The sequence below is a fragment of the Xenopus laevis genome, chromosome 2L (genome assembly GCF_017654675.1).
Source record: "Xenopus laevis strain J_2021 chromosome 2L, Xenopus_laevis_v10.1, whole genome shotgun sequence".
Lineage (NCBI taxonomy): Eukaryota > Metazoa > Chordata > Amphibia > Anura > Pipidae > Xenopus > Xenopus laevis.
The window spans coordinates 149,257,664-149,281,480 of NC_054373.1; the positions used below are offsets into that span (position 1 = coordinate 149,257,664).

Sequence of the window (23,817 nt, forward strand, 5' to 3'; positions counted from 1 at the left end):
TAGTAATATACTGTATGCTGACCTTCTGTCTGTAGGCAGGATTTAGAATCTACAGATTATTAAAAGTGCAGTTTGAAAGGCAAACAACAGATAGAGATCTATTTAAGACTCGGCTGAATGTTGAAAGCTTTACCCAGACTTATAATCAAGCAGCATGCCAGCCAATGTACAAAGCTAGAAAATGTATAGAATGCTCATTAGTGGGATAGCGGTGCAGCTGGTTCTCCACAGGGACTAAGTAGCAGGGTCCAGTCCTTACTCAAGTGCATATTTGTGTCATGTGCAGCTGGAGCCCAATCCCCAATTAAACACAAACCTTAACTTGCGCCCAACCTCCGTTGAGACAAAAGGCATATCTGCAGATTCACATTCTGATTCAACTGACTGAATCCTAACTATTTCATTAAGTGCAAGGGCTAAAAAAAGGAAATCCACAGGTCAAACAGAGAATGTTGTACCGATCTGAATTAGCTCTATTCACCTGTAGGATACATGTTGGCTGAACACATTCAAAGACAAAACATTTCTGAATACATTACATGGTTAACAACTTTAATCCAAAGGAGGAGCGATTAAATCACTTGTATGCTAAAAGATTGTAAAAGCATACTAGTATATATAAAAACCTTGCAGCCCTCCAGATGTGTGGGTTATAACACCTAGAGGGTTATTTATTAAAATCCGAAAATAAAAAAACCATGACCAAACTCTAATACCCGATTTGACCTTATTTGTTATTAAAAAAGTACAAGCTGGATAAAATCGAGTGAAAACCCCAATCATACGTTTTTTAGTAGTTTTTTTTTTTCCGAATCACTCGATTTTTTTCAGGCTTCTTCCCGAAAAGCCAGAATTTTTCAACAAATGTACAAAATGCCCGAAAAGATCGGATTTTCAGCTAATTCCAGCGCAAACCACAGAAAAATCAAAATAGGATAGGGACCTTTCCCATTGACGTACACACAACCTCGCAAGTCTGAGATGGAGGATTTTCAGATTTTGGTTTTTGCTGCATCGGGCTTTAATAAGTCTTGAAAAAATCGAATTATAAAAAAACAAAAAATTAACAATTCGAGTTTCGCCCCAAAATGCCCAACCGGAGTTTAATAAAAAAACTCCCCCTAATATCTGAGGATGCCAGGCACGTAAAAAACTGGAGGGATAATGGTTTATCACCTCTGTACTGCTCGGAGCAGGATAATGGAGTTTAGGAAAATTGACTCAGTGCTTTTTGATTGGTTGCCATGGGTTACTGCCCATGGGCAAATTTGCCCAGTGTTGATAAATGACCTCCAGTGTGTCTTGAACTCTGTTATGGGCAATAGATCGTAAAGTAACATAAAATGGAATCATTGTGCACAGATTGCATCAAAAACATGTAAATCTCAGATGTGTGTGTCGCACAATTTCTAATATGAAGCCTGAATAGATAAGTGGTCATAACTGATGCCATTCTGGCCATTGTTTTGTTTACTTCTGTGCTAGTAAACAATATCACATGCAGTTTTAGGTCTATGAAGGTATAACATACTTTAAAAATACAATTTTAAATTCTATAACATGAGGATTATATATGCACCAAAAACAAAATCAGAACTGTATTCCTCTTGGTGTATGTCTGCCCTACTAAACATTATTTTAAAAAGATCACACTCCCACAACAGAAACCCAGATTGCCAATGACTTACTCATTGTAATAGGGTGTAACGTTCACAACTAGGAACTGTTGTGACCGAGGATAGCCACTCCAAGGGGAGTGGATATGGTGGACGCCCAGGGGTGTAGCCATAGGTAATAGTAGGCAAAAACATGATGGTGATGAAGTTATAGCAGGTTTATTGCAGACGGAACACAGAAACACAAAAGGCAGGAACAAGCAGAATGGCTGATCGAGGAATCCACATGGTGAGGGAAAAAAGGGGAACACAGGAACAAAAGTACTCACTCAGGAAACAAGGTAACAAGGTTTTCAGGAACAAGACAAACAAGGTTTTCAAGGTTCAGGTTCAGATTCAGGTTCAGGTTCAGATTCAGATTCAGATTCAGATTCAAAATAGCAGGTCAGGAACAAACAGGATACAATCAATGACTCAGCACTGAGCAAAGCTCAGGGCGGGGTTTATAAAGGGAAGGTGATTAGGAAATGGGAAACACATGAGGGTAAACGAGGTGGGTGGAAAACAGACTGTGAATGGCAGATAACAGAAAACAATACACACCAAAGTTCAGAATCAGCCCTGAGAGCCCCCAGTGGCTCATCAGGTAAGTGCTGCAATGAGCAGAACAGCACCACCAGAGTTCAAGTCCCAGGCTGATCCTGACATTACCCCCCCCTTGAGGATCGACCTCCGGGCGATCCCAGGATCAAATGGTCCCCCATCCATTTTAGTCCAAACCCTGGGGAAATGGGCCGAAGCCTCGCCAGAAACGAGAACAGGAGCTTCTTGAGGATTGGAAAACAAAACAAAGAAATTGCTGGGGTCAGGAGCCAGAACAGGAACATTGGCAGAATTAGGAGCCAAGATATCACAGCCAGAGTCGGAAACCAGGACATGAAGACAGACAAAATCAATACAGGCACCCATTACAGGTGGCGGACAAGGAGCTTGGACACCCATCACGGGTGGCAGACCAGGAGTTTGGACACCCATCACGGGTGGCGGATCAGGAATACAGGCACCCATCACGGGTGGCGGATCAGGAGTTCGGACACCCATCACGGGTGGCGGATCAGGAGTTTGGACACCCATCACGGGTGGCAGACCAGGAATACAGGCACCCATCACGGGTGGCGGATCAGGAGTTTGGACACCCATCACGGGTGGCGGACCAGGAGCACGGGCACCCATCACAGGTGGCGGACCAAGAGCACAGGCACCCATCACAGGTGGCGGACCAGGAGCACAGGCACCCATCACAGGTGGCGGACCAGGAGCACAGGCACCCATCACAGGTGGCGGACCAGGAGCACAGGCACCCATCACAGGTGGCGGACCAGGAGCACAGGCACCCATCACAGGTGGCGGACCAGGAGCACAGGCACCCGTTAGAAATAGGAAGAGGCAAGCCAGGACAGCAATACCAACACCTACAGCAATAGACCTGATAGAGACAGGATTAACCGCCCTACCAGGTCCAGTAGCAGGGAAAGTGGCACTATCCAGGGCAGGCAGGTCCTCAGGCCCGGAGGCCAGGGCAAACAGGTCCTCAGGCCCGGAGGCCAGGGCAAACAGGTCCTCAGGCCCGGAGGCCAGGGCAAACAGGTCCTCAGGCCCGGAGGCCAGGGCAAACAGGTCCTCAGGCCCGGAGGCCAGGGCAAACAGGTCCTCAGGCCCGGAGGCCAGGGCAAACAGGTCCTCAGGCCCGGAGGCCAGGGCAAACAGGTCCTCAGGCCCGGAGGCCAGGGCAAACCGTACAGAAACTGGCTCGGGAAGAAGCAGTCTTCTGCGAGCTGACACGGGAACGGAGTCTGGCTGGGCTGCTGGCACGGAGACTGGAACCGTCTGGGCTGCAGGCACGGAGACTGGAACCGTCTGGGCTGCAGGCACGGAGACTGGAACCGTCTGGGCTGCAGGCACGGAGACTGGAACCGTCTGGGCTGCAGGCACGGAGGCTGGAACCGGCTGGGCTGCAGGCACGGAGGCTGGAACCGGCTGGGCTGCAGGCACGGAGGCTGGAACCGGCTGGGCTGCAGGCACGGAGGCTGGAACCGGCTGGGCTGCAGGCACGGAGGCTGGAACCGGCTGGGCTGCAGGCACGGAGGCTGGAACCGGCTGGGCTGCAGGCACGGAGGCTGGAACCGGCTGGGCTGCAGGCACGGAGGCTGGAACCGGCTGGGCTGCAGGCACGGAGGCTGGAACCGGCTGGGCTGCAGGCACGGAGGCTGGAACCGGCTGGGCTGCAGGCACGGAGGCTGGAACCGGCTGGGCTGCAGGCACGGAGGCTGGAACCGGCTGGGCTGCAGGCACGGAGGCTGGAACCGGCTGGGCTGCAGGCACGGAGGCTGGAACCGGCTGGGCTGCAGGCACGGAGGCTGGAACCGGCTGGGCTGCAGGCACGGAGGCTGGAACCGGCTGGGCTGCAGGCACGGAGGCTGGAACCGGCTGGGCTGCAGGCACGGAGGCTGGAACCGGCTGGGCTGCAGGCACGGAGGCTGGAACCGGCTGGGCTGCAGGCACGGAGGCTGGAACCGGCTGGGCTGCAGGCACGGAGGCTGGAACCGGCTGGGCTGCAGGCACGGAGGCTGGAACCGGCTGGGCTGCAGGCACGGAGGCTGGAACCGGCTGGGCTGCAGGCACGGAGGCTGGAACCGGCTGGGCTGCAGGCACGGAGGCTGGAACCGGCTGGGCTGCAGGCACGGAGGCTGGAACCGGCTGGGCTGCAGGCAGCTTTCGGGGAGCCGGCACAGGCAGCTTTCGGGGAGCCGGCACAGGCAGCTTTCGGGGAGCCGGCACAGGCAGCTTTCGGGGAGCCGGCACAGGCAGCTTTCGGGGAGCCGGCACAGGCAGCTTTCGGGGAACCGGCACAGGAACAAGGTCTGGCTGGGAAGCCGGCACAGGAGCAAGGACTGGCTGGGAAGCCGGCACAGGAGCAAGGACTGGCTGGGAAGCCGGCACAGGAGCAAGGACTGGCTGGGAAGCCGGCACAGGAGCAAGGACTGGCTGGGAAGCCGGCACAGGAGCAAGGACTGGCTGGGAAGCCGGCACAGGAGCAAGGACTGGCTGGGAAGCCGGCACAGGAGCAAGGACTGGCTGGGAAGCCGGCACAGGAGCAAGGACTGGCTGGGAAGCCGGCACAGGAGCAAGGACTGGCTGGGAAGCCGGCACAGGAGCAAGGACTGGCTGGGAAGCCGGCACAGGAGCAAGGACTGGCTGGGAAGCCGGCACAGGAGAGAGGACTGACTGGAGAGCCGGCACCAAAGCTGGAGACTGGAGAGCCGGCACCAAAGCTGGAGACTGGAGAGCCGGCACCAAAGCTGGAGACTGGAGAGCCGGCACCAAAGCTGGAGACTGGAGAGCCGGCACCAAAGCTGGAGACTGGAGAGCCGGCACCAAAGCTGGAGACTGGAGAGCCGGCACCAAAGCTGGAGACTGGAGAGCCGGCACCAAAGCTGGAGACTGGAGAGCCGGCACCAAAGCTGGAGGCTGGCGAGCCGGCACACGAGCTGGAGACTGGAGAGGGTGCTGGGAAACTGTAGAAAAACTAATAAACTGGGGTTCAGGTCTGAGAGAAAAAGAGGGTGACCTGGGTTTGGCAGCTGCCACAGGAGCAGAAGGTTGTGGAGGAGACAAGGGCCCAAAAACTGGAAGTGGCCGATCTGACACAGGCCAGATAGCGGTTTGTAGTTCATCTTCATCCGAGTCTAGATCCTCCCAGTCCTCATCGAAGGCTGAATCCTCCCACTCATCATCGGAGACAAAATCCTGCCAGACATCATCAGTGAAATGGATGGCGTCTTCTGCCTTACCCTCTCCATCCCAAGGGAGTTGCAGTTTAACAACAGAGTCAGAAGGCATGGAGGGCTTTCCCAAAGGCTTCCTGTAGTTGGGCTGAGTCATTCTGTAACGTTCACAACTAGGAACTGTTGTGACCGAGGATAGCCACTCCAAGGGGAGTGGATATGGTGGACGCCCAGGGGTGTAGCCATAGGTAATAGTAGGCAAAAACATGATGGTGATGAAGTTATAGCAGGTTTATTGCAGACGGAACACAGAAACACAAAAGGCAGGAACAAGCAGAATGGCTGATCGAGGAATCCACATGGTGAGGGAAAAAAGGGGAACACAGGAACAAAAGTACTCACTCAGGAAACAAGGTAACAAGGTTTTCAGGAACAAGACAAACAAGGTTTTCAAGGTTCAGGTTCAGATTCAGGTTCAGGTTCAGGTTCAGATTCAGATTCAGATTCAGATTCAGATTCAGATTCAGATTCAAAATAGCAGGTCAGGAACAAACAGGATACAATCAATGACTCAGCACTGAGCAAAGCTCAGGGCGGGGTTTATAAAGGGAAGGTGATTAGGAAATGGGAAACACATGAGGGTAAACGAGGTGGGTGGAAAACAGACTGTGAATGGCAGATAACAGAAAACAATACACACCAAAGTTCAGAATCAGCCCTGAGAGCCCCCAGTGGCTCATCAGGTAAGTGCTGCAATGAGCAGAACAGCACCACCAGAGTTCAAGTCCCGGGCTGATCCTGACATAGGGGTAATCACTGTAATTATACGTTTAATCGACGTTTGACTCATCAGTTCTGATTGGCCAGTTTATGCATGGCTTGCCCAATGACAATCATACTATTTGTTAAATAGAATATTTCATTAGGAGACTCATTGTTATAATAAATTTATATAAATAACAGGAGACGTATCAGCACCTTCCAGCACCAAGAGAGGAAGTTGTAGGAATTCTCACAGCAATAGCCAAGGCAGTGGGAATAGAGTATAATGATGTACAGGTCCTGTACTATTGGGACCTGTTATCCAGAATAACAGAGTTTTTCGGATAACAGATCCGTCCGTAATTTGGCTCTTCATACCTTAAATCTACTTGAAAATCATGTAAACAATAAAATAAACCCAATAGGCTGGTTTTGCTTCCAATAAGCATTAATTATATCTTAGTTTGGACCAAGTACAGGGTACTATATAATTATTATTACAGAGAAAAGGAAAAACATTTTTAAAAATGTTGCTTATCTTGATAAAATGGAGTCTATAGGAGACAACCTGTCCACAATTCGGAGCTTTCTGTATAACGGGTATCAACAGGAGATGGGTTTTGTTAAAGAATTGCCGTAAGTGATATCATTTTCGGTGTTTAAATCTTGAAAAGGCTGAATATTTGAACTAAATCAGTTAGCCGAATAAAGGCATCACGTTACCACAGTAAATCCTCTTATGTTTTTGTTTTTTTTTAGATAACTACTGAACACTGAGGGGCCGATTCACTAAATTCGAGTGAAGGATCCGAAGTAAAAAAACTTCGAATTTCTAAAGTTTTTTTGGGCTACTTCGACCATCGAATGGGCTACTTCGACCTTCGACTACGACTTCGAATCGAAGGATTCGTAGTAAAAATCGTTAGACTATTCGACCATTCGATAGTCGAAGTACTGTCTCTTTAAAAAAAACTTCGACCCCCTAGTTCGGCAGATAAAAACTACTGAAGTCAATGTTAGCCTATGGGGAAGGTCCCCATAGGCTTGCCTAAGTTTTTTTGATCGAAGGATATTCCTTCGATCGTTGGATTAAAATCCTTCGAATCGTTCGATTCGAAGGATTTTATCGTTCGATCTAAGGAATAATCCTTCGAACGTACGATCGCAGAATTTGCGCTAAATCCTTCGACTTTGATATTCGAAGTCGAAGGATTTCAATTCCTAGTCGAATATCGAGGGTTAATTAACCCTCGATATTCGACCCATAGTGAATCAGCCCCTTATTGTTGTAATGGTTTAAATTTAAAACTGAAAAGGCTATGTAGTAAAGCAACAGAAACATAAAGGTATAAAAAAAAAGGTGACCAGTGAGCTTTCTATTTATTCTTACCTTCTTGTATAGACAGTAGATAGCCCCATGGAAAGCAGGGGCATGTGTAATATGTATACATTTAGGGGGGTATCTACTAAAATCCGAATTTATCTCATATTTTATTAAAATAAAACTTGACAAAACTCCAATGCCGATTTTAGCTTATTTATTAATGAAAAAAACTCAATTTGATCTGATCACGGAAAAACTCGATAAAACCAAACGTAAACTAAATTGCTCAAATTTTTCAAGCATTTTCACCAACCGCTTTAATTTTTCGAGTTTTTGCCCAAAAACCCTGAAAAAAACGGATTTTCCCACAGACCACAAAACTTCAAATTGAGATAGGTGCCTCTCCAGTTGACTTATACAGGACCTCGACAGGTCTGAGATGGCGGATTTTCAGATTCTGGATTCTTGCACCATTGGGGTTAAATGAATCTTGAAAAATTTGAGGGGTTTTTTTTTCGTCTAAAAATTCGAGTTTTCTATTGAAAAAAACTTGAGTTTTCAAGATTTGAACATTCAGATTTTAATAAATAACCCCCAAAATGCAATTGTTGAAATTTATTATTGCATGTATATTGTTGCAATTTATGAGACTGCCCTTGGTCTAGCAAAGGAAAATGAGAACAAACATACATTAATATAGAATGTAACCTTCAGTATACTTTGATGCATATCTCCTCAATAGTGATGGGCGAATTTATTCGCCAGGCGCGAATTCGCTGCGAATTTGCGCGATTCGCCGCCAGCGAATAAATTCGCGAAACGCCCATGAAAATTCGTGGATCAAAAACGAGACGCCAGCGCCGTTTCGTTAATTTTTCGCCGTTTCGCAAATTTCGCGCGAAATTCACGAATTTTTCGGCGAAGCGAAACGGCGCAAATTCGCCCATCACTACTCCTCAATTAAGGACACTGGCTACTGCTATATAGTGAGCATTCATGCACTGAAAGTGGTAATGTGATTTAAGGGCAAGCATATATCCAAAGGAAGGTCCTTTTGGGTAGATTAAAGAGTTGATTTCTAGGATCATGTCAGGATAGCTACACTTCATTGTTACTACCTAAGAAAAACATATGGCAGGGCAACCCTCTATCCAGTACTGTTTTGGGTATACCTCAATTAAGCATAGATATTCTCCTACATTTAGGAAAGTTATAATCCTACTTCACTCAGTCTTTTGCAGTAATGTAATCTTTAGATCATACTTTTGCTTAGTCTTGAAACTGAAATGGAGTTTTGGGATATATGGTTACCAGGGCCGCCATCAGGGGGGCACAGCGGGTACAGCTGTACCGGGCCCGGCAGTCTTGAAAGTGTGAAGGGGGGCCCGGCCGCTCTACACTACCTGGATTGCAGGGCCCTTCAAAAGAAGCAGCCGGAAAAGAGTTAACAGGCACGACTCCGCTGCCATCTCTGCAGCACAGGTCTCACAGCATTTCTGCCTGCCTGTGTGAGACGGCACACTGACCAATAGCAGCGGAGGTGTGTCACAAACCTGCCTCTTCCCACTTGCTTACTCAACCAGGCGCTTATTGGATAGTTTCTCCGTTTGATCCCGTGCCTCCTCGTCAATGACAGGTCGAATGCTAGTGAGGGAACGTCACTGCTAGCAGTCATCTTAAAACAGGTCTTTTTTTTTTTTTTAACCCCTAACCACCAATGTTTTTTGTGTTACTTTTATGAGGCACCATGGACACCAATGTTTTTTTTTAAACTTAAGGGGGGCCCTGGCCAGCAATGTTTTTTTTTTTAACTTATAGGGGGCACTGGCCACTTTTTCTCTTTACTTGTGGAAGGGGGGCTAGCCACCAATTTTTTTTTTAACTTGTAGGGACATGCTAACCACAAATGGCTTTTTATAACTTGTTTTTTATAACTTGTTTAGGGGGGGTATTTTAGCTATGATGAATGTGTGGCTTTTTTTAATGTGATGTGGGTGGGATCTGGGGTGGGGCTTTGGGTCATGCTGGGGCGGGGACAAGGGGGCCCAGAATATTTTGTTGTACGGGGCCCCGTGTTTTCTGATGGCAGCCCTGATGGTTACATTTGGCACCAAGTAAAACCTACAGTGCAAAATAGTTCACAATTGTAAAGATACCAGTGTAACACCCTCTTGGCCACCCCCCTGGGGCCAAGGTTGTGCCGTGTTACCAAATACCAGTGCAGGTCTTGAGTCCCCTTTGCAAGGTGAAAGGGTACTGGGAAATTCTTCTCTTGGCAGTGCCTCCACCTAATGGGAAACCTGGAATACACCTGCAGTGGCCCCATTGTGAAAACAGTAATACACACACAATGCTGTATAACAATATCAACTTTATGCAGAATTAAAGCAACGTAAACATTCAGTTTAATCATATTCATTCCACATAGCATGACCCACTACCCTACCCACCCTGGCACCTCCTTGCCAGGCAAAGTCCCGCACTACTCCTTTGGCAGACAAAGAGTCTCAGTTTCTTTTCTTCAAAGAGCACAATTGTTCCCAGGTAGCGCTAGCTGCACAAACACCTTTCCCGCTGGACAAGGTATTTGCTCCCACGTGGCAGGCTCACACAGAGCTGGAACAGGCATCCACATGATGACATCCTCAAAGGCTCCAAGCTTTCCTAGCCGAACACACAACTTGCTTTATCCTCCGCAGCTGAACTATAGCACCCCAGCACTGTCTATAGCGCAAGCACACAAAGTCCAGGTTTTGCATTTAGGAGCTTTAGACCCTCCTGGTCTAGCTCCCAGGCTTGGGGCTTCCGCACCCCAGCCATCCAGGGGTTCCTGCCCCCTACATCTTTGCAATAGTATCTGTCCAACTTCTCTCAGTGAAAGTGAAAATAGGAATGGCTGTGAGCACATGGCTCTCCTATATATCCAAGGTGGTGCAGCAGCAACACCTTGTGACACCCTCCGGTATCTGCCAGACATGCTGCACAGGGACAAGGGCTCGAGCCCCTCCCAAGACTGTAGGAGACCCTGTAGCTGCACAGGCAGGGGATTTCCACCACATGGTTCAGACTGTAGGTGAATTAACCCTATGGTTCCCTACATTGTTATTTGTTTTTTTACATGTTTATGAAGTAAGAGTTGATGTTTTGCCTTATTTATGCTTATATTGGGTGGAGCATTAACTGACAGGCAAGAGGTGTTATTGTGTTGACTGAAAGTCAACAGTGCCCAAATCCAGAATGAAAAAAGAGAAGTGATACTCTTATGCCTTGCATGAAAACTGCATCTACATGGCATTGTAGAACAGTTAATATATTGTGGGGTACCTATGTTTGTTTGTTTGCTTGCTTTCTTGATTTTTAAACAACCGTGCCACCTTGTTCACCAAATTGTCATCAGTTTGACATGTATGAATAAGTGCTACTGGGCCTAACTGTAACTAAACCCTAGGCTTGTCTATATCATTTATCACCTGTGTAGCTTTAAACAATAACTGTTGAATAAAACCTTCATAACAGTCTCCTTTTGCATGCGTTTGGGCATTTTAGAAAACGTTAGTGGTGGTACGTGGTACTCTTTATTATTACCAAAAGCGCTCAAAATACAAGTACTTTGTAGAAACAGTTCTTCAGATTTCAGTTTCAAGAAGATCAAAATAAAAATTAATGGATGTCTATCATTGAATGGACACTAAAATAGATCAGAAAGACAAGTTGCTTTCACGTGAAGAAAGAACACTTGAAAAATGACAGGTCTCCATCTTCCTTACCAACACGCACTGAAGCTTTTTCATGTATTCTGTTTTTGTTGATTCCCTTTATCAGCCAGCAGGAAGGTTTTGAACACCATTTGTTATGAACTCTCTCTATTACTGTCTATAGCAGAGAGAAGACAAAAGAGGTAGTAATCATATTAGTCTCTCTGGCCGCTGTCATTTGGACACCAAATGTGCAAACGCCAAGGCATATATGTTCATTTAATTAAAAAGCAGAAAAATAGAAATTCATTGATATACATTTTTTTGCTTCTGTGTTCTTTCATATGATATGTTCTTTGGCTGTTCATGATTTTTGAAGCTGGCATACATTACCAAAAGCATGTTTGAAAATGCAAAAAAATCTGCTTCCTAAAATATATATTTCTCTGCCTTTAGGGTGAACTGTTGAGCCCATGTCGCTGTGCCGGTTCGGTACGCTGCACACATCAGCCCTGCCTAATACGCTGGATAAGTGAAAGAGGGTCCTGGAGCTGTGAATTGTGTTATTTCAAATACCATGTTTTAGCCATTAGTACTAAGAACCCCCTCCAGGTAAGTAAACAGCGATACTTTCTAGTAGTATAGAAATACTTGCATGCATTTTATTTTTTCATGCCCTGTTTCATAAGCATTTAAAATGCCATTTCACAACTAACTTCTGATATTGAATATTCTGATATTCTAAGGCCACTTCTACTCAGTACAGCATTTGTAACATAAAACTACAAATGTCTTTTGCAGGCCTATGAAAAATGCATACAATTTATTTGTTATTTACCATACTGTACTATACTAGAAATTATTATAATGCTTAGTTGATTTGGCACAGTCTGTTGGAACACATATGTTGTTTGCATGAGGATTAGGGATGTAGCGAACCGCCGCCGATGTGTTCGCGAACGCCGTTCGCGAACACCGGCATAATTTGCGAACTGTTCGCGAACTGTTCGCGAACTTCGATCATCCGAAAATCGTTCGATTCGAACGATCGAAGGATTTTAATCGTTCGATCGAACGATTTTCGTTCGAATCGAACGAAAATCGTTCGATTTTAGCGATCGAATGGTCGAATGGGCGACCGATTTTGACGCGAACGCCTATTGGCGAACGTCGCGCGACGTTCGCGAACTTGCGGCGGACGCGAACAGTCGAAGTTCGCGCGAACTAGTTCGCCGGCGAACAGTTCGCTACATCCCTAATGAGGATATGATGTAATGCAGCCATACACGCAAAGCTTTGGTGGCTTCGCAAAACGAGTGGATCTGTCCCTGATATCCGGCCGATCTGATCATAGGGCCCAACGCCACCGATGCAGGTGGTTCATCTACGAACCAATGCAGTCTCTGATCCAATGGGATTTCTAATCCTGCCGAAATGATATCCGGATGATTTTTGGCAAGATAACAGTTGGGGAAGCACATCGGAGGGTCCAATGCACTGTATAATAAGCTGCGATTTGGTCTGTCAGCAGCATTTATTGGCCTGAGTATGGTCACCTTTAGACAGTAGGCTCTCTGAGACTATTTACCTCATAAAACCTAATACCTGGAACTAAGCCACTAAGCAGCCCTTCCCTTATTAGCAAGAAGTAGGTCCAAGAGCCACAGATTAGTAAAATAATAGTAGTTTGGAATGCTTGGGCCTGAGTTTTTACTAGGGATGCACCAAATCCACTATTTTGGATTCAGCTGAATCCTTCGCGAAAGATTTGTTGAATACTGAACCAAGTCCGAATCCTAATTTGCATATGCAAATTAGGGGTGGGAAGGGGAAAACATTTTTTGCTTCCTTGTTTTGTGACAAAAAGTCATGTGATTTCCCTCCCCATCCCTAATTTGCTCCTGGATTCGGTGCATCCCTAGTTTTTACAGATAAGGGAACTTTATGTATTTTAGTTCACCACACCTTGTCTGCTAAAACTCATTTAATAAATCCATTGGGATTGTTTGCAACCAATATGGATTCATGCAATTTTTTAGGTTCAAATATATGATATAGGTATGGGATCTCTTATATGGAAAGACTAGTCAGATTTATGAGAAAGCCATTTCCCATAGAGTCCATTTTGAACAAATAATTCTATTTTTTTTTAAATTATTTCCCTTTTCTTGGTAATAATAAAACAGTAGTTTGTATTTGATTGTAACTAAGCTGCATGGATCCATATTGGAGGCAAAACAATTGTTAAATATAATCAACATTGTAAACAAACACTCCCCTTTGGAAAGCTTGCCAGCCAGCACAAATCTACTACATGTTATAATGGCCAAACTCTCCAGCCTATGGTTATTATCTACTGACTAATGCTCTAGGACAGGGATCCCCAACCTTTTGAACCCATGAGCAACATTCAGAAGTAAAAGGAGTTGGGGAGCAACACAAGCATAAAAAATGTTCCTGGGGTGCCAAATAAGGGCTGTGATTGGCCATTTGGTAGTCCCTATGTGGATTGTCAACCTACATTGAGGCTCTGTTTGGCAGTGCACCTGGTTTTTGTACAACCAAAACTTGCCTCCAAGCCTGGAATTCCAAAATAAGCTCCTGCTTTGAGGCCACTGGGAGCAACATCCAAGGGGTTGGAGAGCAACATGTTGCTCACGAGCTACTTGTTGGGGATCACTGCTCTAGGAGGTCAAAGCAGTTATCAGCAGCACACCGTAGATTTGCATTTCAAACAGGGCATTTTCAAGCCCTGATTGAAATGCTTTGACACAATAAATTTCACGTTTGTGCAAATCTACGGTGTGCTGCTGATAACTGCTTTGACTGGATTATCTGACCCTGAAGCAGGCATTGGGTCCTTCAGTATAGCACCTGGTACCGCAAAGGTATTTATTCAGGGTTTTAAGCTCTCCACCTCTGTTACTGCATAATACTCTAGCTAGGATGTGGGATGGTGATGTCCTAGAGCAGGAAATGGGACCTGGATGTGCTGGCAGGAGGGACTGGTGTGGATTGAGGGCATAAATTGTTGGGTTGGGGTGTAGCTTTGCAGAGGCAGGGGGAAGGATGGGGAACTCCAAATTTTTCTAGCTAAGCAACAGATGCAGGACTGGGGAATGTTTTTCAATGTTCAATAGTAAAACTAAGAGTTATTAATTATATTAACATCTTTCAAAGTATTTTGGTGATGTTACAGACTCTCTTAAAGTGCACCTGTCAATGGAAATTTGTTTTCCCCACCAGAGGTGTAGACTAGCTGTTTACAAGATGGCACACTAAGGGTTTTTTTTATCAAAGGTCTGTGAGCTTTTTTATACCTCGAATGAACTCACAATTCTCACTAATACACAATAATTAAACTGAAATGAGTGAATTCAGTTTGAAAACCCCAAAAACTTGAATTAATCGAGTTTTTTCAAAAAAAAAAAAACTTGAATCGTTTGAATTAATTGAGTTTTTGAGCGAAACCCACGGAAAAAACCCGAACATCATGAATGCATAATCAATCATCAACATCTTCAAGTGCTTGAAGGGACCTCTGCCATTGACTTTTACATGACCTCGACTGGTTCAAGCCATTTCCGTTTGGGGTATAATACATTTAGAAAAATTCTGTTTTTTTTTTTTAAAACTGAAACTGCAAATTTGAGTTATGACTGAAAAATACCCCTGAAAACTCGAATTTGTCTGGTAGAAACCAACCTGACCTTTGATAAATAACCCACTAAATTTTCATGCTTTTGTCTCAGAATGGCTATCCGCATCAGGAGCTCCTACAGCCTAGCACTATGGGAGGAGGGCAGTTTTTTGGAAATATTTTATTGTTTCCCCCTCTGGTTGGGAAAACAATTTCCCACTGATAGATATCCTTTGAGATTCCATGGCAAGTTATAAAAAAGTGGTTTATTAAAAAATAGTTATTATTTCCGTAAAAAAAATGAAAACAGGTTGCCTTGAGTAGTTTCCACAAAACATATTATCATACTGACACGGTACTTCATAATTATTACTGATGTGATGTTGTGTGATAAATTCCCTACTGGAGGATTTGCCAACTGGACAACTGAATAAGCTTTTCACGCAAATTTAATTTAAATTGTTAAGAGAAATGTGACTGTGATTTCAAAAAGCTTTTGGAAATACTTTTTAGATCTGGAGATGGAATCTTTCTGCCAGGAAGGAGTTAAGAGAGATTTTTCAAAGAAGACTCAAAGTCAACCAAAGTCCTTCATAAGAAACAATGCTTTGGGAGTATATTTAATCAAAGACTGAAGAGACCGTTCCACACAAAAGAATACTCCAAAAGCCTATACAAGTTAAAAGGGTTGTTGAGTTCTCTTCTGGGGAATTTTGTGCTGAATTGGCTCTTCACCCTTTGAAAAATATACCCTGTGGTAACTCTTGGTTTTTACGATAAAAATATGCCTCGAGGAAAGACAAATTCATACAACAGCAATAGAATATTTTCATTAATTGAAATGGAGCTCCAGCTTCGGCACGTGAGTATTAAAGAAAACTGCAAGCACCATGCCGCTGGCAGCTGCAAGGTTTTTTGATTAAAGCAGCAATAGTTTGAGGTGGTCGGTATAGAAAGCCTACAGCTCAAGGCCTGTAAAATCAATTCTGTGAAGATCAAAACAATCCAATGGCAGCTGTCCTCTTTAAGGATGGTTAAACCTCCAACACATTCTTAGATATTTTGCCTCCTTTCTGCATCCTGGATAGAATCTTCCTAGTAAACTTAAGGTATGAAGATCCAAATTACGGAAATATCCGTTATATGGAAAACCCCAGGTCCCGAGCATTATGGATAATAGGTCCCATACCTGTACCTATAATACAGAAGATATTCTTGAATTATCAAATATTAACAATTATGCTGAGTGTCCCCAAGTGGCAAGCAGATTAACAATGTAGTAGAAAGGGGAAATATTTTCCACACAATCAGAAAAAGCAACTAAATATTTCAGTACTATTATTATTGGTTAATAATAGCTAAAATGAAAAAGAAATAAGAGGCACTAGAACACAACTTGTAGTCACAAAAACTCACCAATGCAGACAGGGTGGTACAGCCCAGACCCTTAGCTTGAGGGGGACAAACTAAAATAATATGAAGAAAAATGTGTATACGCACTCTGGAGGACCACAAACAGGCCATCAAAAAGTGTAAAAAGGTTAAAAAGTCTTTAATCATACCATATGGAACAGCAGCCTTCCAAATTACAGAACAGCAGCCTATGATTATGTGCCATGAGCTGTTGTTAATTATGGTATAAATACTTCTTTTTTTTACCTTTCATCACCTTTGTCATTGCCTATTTGTGAACTTCCAGTGTGCCTATACCCATTTTTCTTCATCTTTGTAGTAAAAGGTGCAGCATTTGCTACAGGGCTACTTACCAATTGTAATCAACATGTTGGTTGTTATGGGTTACTGGACCTTGGTAAAAATTTGTGCCTTTTATTACATGTGGGGGATACTGTTTTAGACTAAAGATGGCAGCATTTTTATTACCATGACAACTAGTGATGGGCAAATTTGGGGTGAAACGGCGAAAAATTCACGAAACTGTTTTTTTTATGCCGGCATAAAAATTATCACGATAGTTTCGCGAATGAATTCGCCGTGAATTTGCGCCTGGCGAATAAATTCGCCCATCACTAATGACAACATGGGTAACATGGTATACAATAGAGTATTTCAGTGTGGAAGTACATAAAACGGTCTGAACCTTTGAGGCTCTTCTTCACAAAAATAGAGTAGAACTAACAAAGGGATACGCACCCCCAAATAAAAAAGAATGGAATGGTAGAAAAGGACCACGACACTGTATATGTTTCAAGTCAGTTTCAAGTCTTACCTATTATTGATAACCAATATGTCTTTAGTGCAAGGTCATTTTGAGAAGTATTAACTGACTTGATACATTTTGCCTATACGTTGTCTTGCTTAACCTTCGTTACTAACTTATTTCCTGAGACTTTACGCCTGACAGTTATCACTTCCATAAAACACAAGGAAGGACATACTACTCCCATGGGAAAAAATTTTTATGAAAGATTATGTCCCTGCTGGGTGACTAACCAGGATTTGGTTTACCTTTACATGAATTTTTAGTATGTTATAGAATGGCCAGTTCTGAAGCAACTTTTCAATTGGCCTTCATTTTTTCTTTTTAGTTTTCAAATTATTTGCCGCCTTCTTCTGACTCTTTCCAGCTTTCAAATGGGGGTCTCTGACCCCCATCTAAAAAACAAATACGCTGTAAGACTACAAATTAGGGATGCACCGAATCCAGGATTCAGTCTCGGGATTCTGCCAGGATTCAGCCTTCTGCCTGTCCGAACCGAATCCGAATCCTAATTTGCATATGCAAATTAGGGACAGGGAGGGAAATCGCGTGACATTTTGTCACAAAACAAGGAAGTAAAAAATGTTTTCCCCTTCCCACCACAAATTTGCATATGCAAATTAGAATTCGGATTCGGTTCGGTATTCGGCTGAATCTATCACAAAGGATTCGGGGGTTCGGCCGAATACAAAATGTGGATTCGGTGCATCCCTACTACAAATGTATTGTTATGGCTACTTTTTATTACTCATCTTTCTATTCAGGCCCTCTCTTATTCACATTTCAGCCCCTTTTTTTATCATTGCTAGGGTAATTTGAAACCTAGCAACCAGATAACCGAGATTTCTAAATAAAAAGATAAATAATTAAAAAAAAAACACAAATAATAAAAAATGAAAAACAATTGCAAATTGTCTCAGAATATCACACTCTACATTAGGGATCCCCAACCTTTTGAACCTGTGAGCAACATTCAGAAGTAAAAGGAGTTGGGGAGCAACGCTAGCATGAAAAATGTTCTTGGGGTGCCAAATAAGGGCTGTGATTGGCCATTTGGTAGCCCCTATGTGGATTGTCAACCTACATTGAGGCTCTGTTTGGCAGTACAACTGGATTTTATACAACCAAAACTTGCCTCCAAGCCTGGAATTAAAAAATAATCACCTGCTTTGAGGCCACTGGGAGCAACATCCAAGGGGTTGGAGAGCAACATGTTGCTCACGAGCTACTGGTTGGGGATCACTGTTAAATCTACATCATACTAATAGTTAATTTAAAGGTGACCAAACCCCTTTAAAAAGAAATAGTTATGTTTCTGGCACCTTTTTCACATGCAAGAGATGTATTTGTGCATAAAACCCATTAGTACAGGCAACAAGGAGGGCATTTGTCAGTTAGAAGTATATATCAGGCCAAGAGGATGACACAGCATGAACATCTTATAGGCAGCACTATGACTCCATGTTTTGCTAACAGCCTCTCATGGGCAGTGTGGATGCCTTGTGCACATTGGAATTTAATTTAGCTGCCTGCTTAAAAATATCTCCACTTAGTTCAAGAGGACACCACACTAGTCTATTTTTATATATGCCATTTGCTAACATTTCCTAAAATCCTTGATTGATTAATTCCTCCATAATGAGCAAGCAGGCCTAAATGATTTGTTCCTGTTCTGCCTAAGGTAAACCTTATCGACTGGTCCTTAGTGATTTAAGAGCCTGTCATAGAAAGAGATAAGGGGGGAAAGGCAGCCAATGGTACTGGCGTTAAATAATTATAGTACATCATTTCTTGAATCAGAACCAGGATTATCTCAGCTAAAATGTTCTAAGACTGTGAGTCAGCTGACATCTGAAATATTTTACCGTGTACATTCTGTAGCCAAAGTGCATGCTATGTATTCAGCTGCTGACTCATCGTCTATGAATGTCTGTTCCATTAAAAGGCTCCAGAGTTAATCTAAGGAAAAGAAAACAACAACAACATTATTCTCAGCTAAACCTGCAACGTAAAATAATTATGCCAGATAGGTTTAGGCCTCATGGATGTGTTGGTAAATGTCATTAATGTGATAAGGTTTGGGACAAAACAAATATCGTGGGGTCCTAATATTTATGAAACTTTGGCTTAAATGGGTTGTTCGCCTTTCAGTTTTAGAATGACGTAAGGCAGTGACCCCCAACCAGTAGCTTGTGAGTAACATGTTGCTCCCCAACCCCTTGGATGTTTCTCCCAGTGTCCTCAAAGCAGGTGCTTATTTTTCAATTCCAGGCTTGGATGAAACTTTTGGTTGCATAAAAAACAGTTTTATTGCCAAATAGAGCTTTCTGTAGGCTGCCAGTCCACATAAGGGCTGCCAAATAGCCAATCACAGCCCTTTGTTGGCATCCTCATCCTATTTTCATGCTTTCATGTTGTTCCCCAACCCTTCTTACTTTTGAATGTGGCTCATGGGTGAAAAAGATTGGGGATCCCTGACGTAAGGCGAGATATTCTGATCCAATTTGCAATAGATTTTCATTTTTTTTAGTTGTTTATTATTCAGCAGCTCCAGTTTGTAATTTCAGCAATCCTGTTGCTAGGATGACCATAGTAACCAATGATTGGTTTGAATAAGGCACTGGAAAATGATTAGGAGAGGCCTGAATAGAAAGTAAGTTGGAAAGAATCAGAAGAAATAAGAAATAATTAAAAAATGAATACATAAATAAGAAAATAAGAAATAATGAAGAAAGGTTGAACAGTTAAACTTGGTGGACGTGTGTCTTTTTTCAACCTAATTTACTTTGTATGTTACTATGTAAGAACAATTGAAAAGTTACTTAGAACTGACCATTCTATAACATACTTAAAGTTAACTTAAAGGAATTGTTCAGTATAAAAATAAAAACTGTGTATAATAAAAAATGTTCTGATATAGTTAGTGGGACAAATATGTAATGTAGAAAGTCTGGAGTGACTGGATGTGTAACATAATAGCCAGAACACTACTTCCTGCTTTGCAGCTCTCTTGCTTTCCACTACCAGTCAGTAACCAATTAGAGACTTAAGGGTGGGCCACATGGGTCATAACTGTTGCTTTTGAATATGAGCTGCATACTAAGGATCAGTTGCAAACTCATTGAACAGTTATGTCTATGTGGGCCCCCTTAAAATCACTGACTAACTCAGAGTTAGAGAGCTGAAAAGCAGGAAGTTGTGTTCTGTTATGTTAGACATCCAGTCACTCCAGCCTTTATACATTACATTTCCAATTTTTATTTTTATACTGAACTGTTCCTTTAAAGGGGGACCACCCCTTTAAGCTGTTGTCATACTAAAGTAACCAACACCCCCTCTAGCCCTACTGCCACTATGATCTTCTACTCCACTCTATTCCGACTTACAACTCTGTGGTGCCTTTTTATTTGCTGGGCTTTAGGCAGTCATCCCTTTTTATACCTTAAAGAAAGGATCTGATTTGCCGTCAGAAAAGCCAATTTCAATAGCCATTTGTATGTTGTGATGACCATGTCACAGTTTTATTTGCATTAACATATGTTACATCAAAATAGTGTGAAAAGCTGTGGGAACTGCACATACGCTGTTATTATATTCAGTGTAGCCAGTAAGAGATGTAAGGAAGATGGAAGTAAGAATCTATTTGCTACATATAACGGTCTTACTGATTCATATATAATAATGTAATTTCTAGACTTTCAAACATTATTGTAGGATAAGGATGCTGGGGACCCATTTATAAAAATATTTGATTTTTCAGATACATTCACCATCTGTATTACTGTCACCTCATTACTGCACTCTTATATGCACTCTTTTTTTCATACCCACATTCTCTTCATTTAGGGGGTTATTTATCAAAGTTCAAGTTTATCTCAATATTTTCTGCTACAAACTCCAATCAAATCCGCTCAGGTTCTTTACGTTTATTTATTATTAAATTTCCCGAAAATTTGCTTTGCAGGAAAAAATCTGATTTTCACAATCTTTTCGGATTTTCCATCCGATTTTCACAATCTTTTCAGATTTTCCATCCGATTTTCACAGTCTTTTTGGATTTTTCACCCGAAAACTCAGATTTTCGCCCAAAAACTTCGGGGTATTGCACGAAACCCAGCACACATCAATAAATCATTGGGACTTCTCCCATTGTCTTATATGCAATCTCGACAGGTCTGAGATGCCGGATTTTCTGACTTTTCTATCCTCGGGGTTTAATAAATTCCAAAAATTCGTGATTTTTTTAAAAGTCCGATTTAGTAAAAAAAAAAATCACAAATTTTTAGTGATTTTTGCATTCGGAGTTTAAGGGATACTGTCATGGGAGAACATGTTTTTCCAAAACACATCAGTTAATAGTGCTACTACAGCAAAATTCTGCACTGAAATCCATTTCTCAAAAGAGCAAACAGATTTTTTTATATTCAATTTTGAAATCTGACATGGGGCTAAACATTTTCTCAGTTTCCCAGCTGCCCCTGGTCATGTGACTTGTGCCTGCACTTTAGGATGGAACTACTTTATGGCAGGCTGTTATTTCTCCTACTTAATATAACTGAATCAGTCTCAGTGAGACTTGGCTTTTATTATTGAGTGCTATTCTTAGATCTTCCATGGAGCTGTTATCTTGTGTTAGGGAGCTGCTATCTCGTTACCTTTCCATTGTTCTGTTTTTAGGCTGCTGGGAGGGGGAAGGGAGGGGGTGATATCACTCCAACTTGCAGTACAGCAGTAAAGAGTGATTTAAGTTTATCAGAGCACAAGTCACATGACTGGGGCAGCTAGGAAATTTACAATATGTCTAGCCCCATGTCAGATTTCAAAATTGAATATAAGAAAATCTGTTTGCTCTTTTGAAAAAATGGATTTCAGTGTAGAATTCTGCTGGAGCAGCACTATTAACTGATGTGTTTTGAAAAAAACATGTTTTCCCATGACAGTATCCCTTTAGTAAATAAATAATGCGTTTCTAGTTTACTCTTTTTTTCTTTCATCTCAGTATCCTTATCTGGATTTTAATTTTGCTGTGGACTTTTATTTAATTGCTCTTTATCATATGTTCTCTTTCTTCTCTTATTCTGTTCAAGTTTGCCATTGTTCTTTGTCTAGTTTGCACTCTTCTCTCGTTCCTCATTTCAGAAAAACATAGTTCACGTTTTCTCCTGGGGATAAGTAAGAATGGGTCAAAACACTTTCCAAATATTTCAATGCTTGAAATTGTCACATGTGTAAAAAAAAGTACTGGTATGGGACCTGTTATCCAGAATACTCGGGACCTGGGGTTTCCGGATAACGGATCTTTCCGTAATTTGGGTCTTCATGCCTTAAGTCTACTAGAAATTCATTTAAACATTAATTAAACCCAATAGGCTGGTTTTGCTTCCAATAAGGATTAATTATATCTTAGTTGGGATCAAGTACAAGGTGCTGTTTTATTATTACAGAGAAAAAGGAAATCTTTTTTAAAAAATTAGATTAATGGAGTCTATGGGAGACAGCCATTCCGTAATTCGGAGCTTTCTGGATATCGGGTTTCCAGATAAAGGATCCTATACCTGTACCTTGTTGGTGAATATTCACACACAGTAACCCACATGATCTGTGGGAGTGTTTCGGATCAGTTAGAAAGGTTTAGTTCATTTGCTTCATTTTGCCGCTACCCTCTCTGAATGCTTGGAATTAGTATGTGTTCCAGAGTTAAAACCTTTTGTAATGGTTTATTCTATCATCTCTAATTGCATGGTTATGGTTTATTAACTCCACTGGGGGAGAAATGTTTTGTATATTACATCATGTTTATTACTATAAATTGAGAAGGTTATGACATGATTTGTTTTTTTCCCTGTGCATAGGGTGCAAGAACAAAGCAAATGCGTATTTTTCCTTCATTAAAAGCCTGATAATTTCACATCGTATCATTTTAACTTGTTCAAAGGGAAAACAGCGATGGCCTTTTTGTCTCTGTGCGGTGCCGTAATTGACAGACTGATTTTGTAGGTGAATTAGCAAGCACAAAACCTTTTCACACTCAGTTGAATAGCTTAATCACCGAAAGTTTATTATTTCCAAAGGGAAGCAGATTCACAAAATGACAAATTAACAAAAAAAAAAAAAAAGGTTTTGTTATAAATGTTAACCCTAAGAGGTACATAAGAAGATTGACTCGCATAAATATGTAATAACAACATTTAGGCCACTCTGGTATTAGGCGTTAAAAATGTGCTCCGAATTACAGGAAGGCCATAGACTCCATTATAATCAATTTCAATTTTTAAAAATTATTTAATTTTTTCTCTGTAATAATAAAACAGAACATTGTACTTGATCCGAACTAAGATATAATTAATCCTTATTGGAGGCCATACAATCATAATGGGTTCATTTAGTATTTAAATGATAGGTCTATATTCATGCCCGAATTTGTGGCAAGGCCACATTTTTGGGGGTGGCATGCCGCCAAGCCGACCTCGCGGCCTAGGGGCGCCCGCCAAGCAAATCCAGCGCTGTCTATATTTGCTTTTCATCTGGAAACTGTAGGAACGTGACAGAGAAATAAAGGCTGTTTACACCTTCCTATTCTATGCTAATGTGGGAATTTGCCATTGCAAAAGCTAAGGGATGTATTTGTTAACATCATCAGTAATGTTACCTACTGTATATAAACCAATCAGCAATTAGATGTCAAAAGTCACCTACAAGTTAGAAAACAAAAAAGCAAAGGTCTGATGGGTTGCTATGGCTGAGGTCTGTCTTCTGCGTTAATAAATATGTTCCTAA

At 42.5% G+C, this 23,817-nt stretch overlaps 1 protein-coding gene across 1 annotated transcript in view; it reads left to right on the forward strand.

Moving 5' to 3' along the window:
- marchf9.L (membrane associated ring-CH-type finger 9 L homeolog) overlaps positions 1-23,817 on the forward strand; it is a 150,547-nt gene that overhangs the window by 109,574 nt on the left and 17,156 nt on the right. The window contains exon 3 of the mRNA XM_018247483.2: positions 11,639-11,794. Coding sequence (XP_018102972.1) covers positions 11,639-11,794 — 156 coding nt within the window. The remainder of the gene's footprint in view (positions 1-11,638; positions 11,795-23,817) is intronic.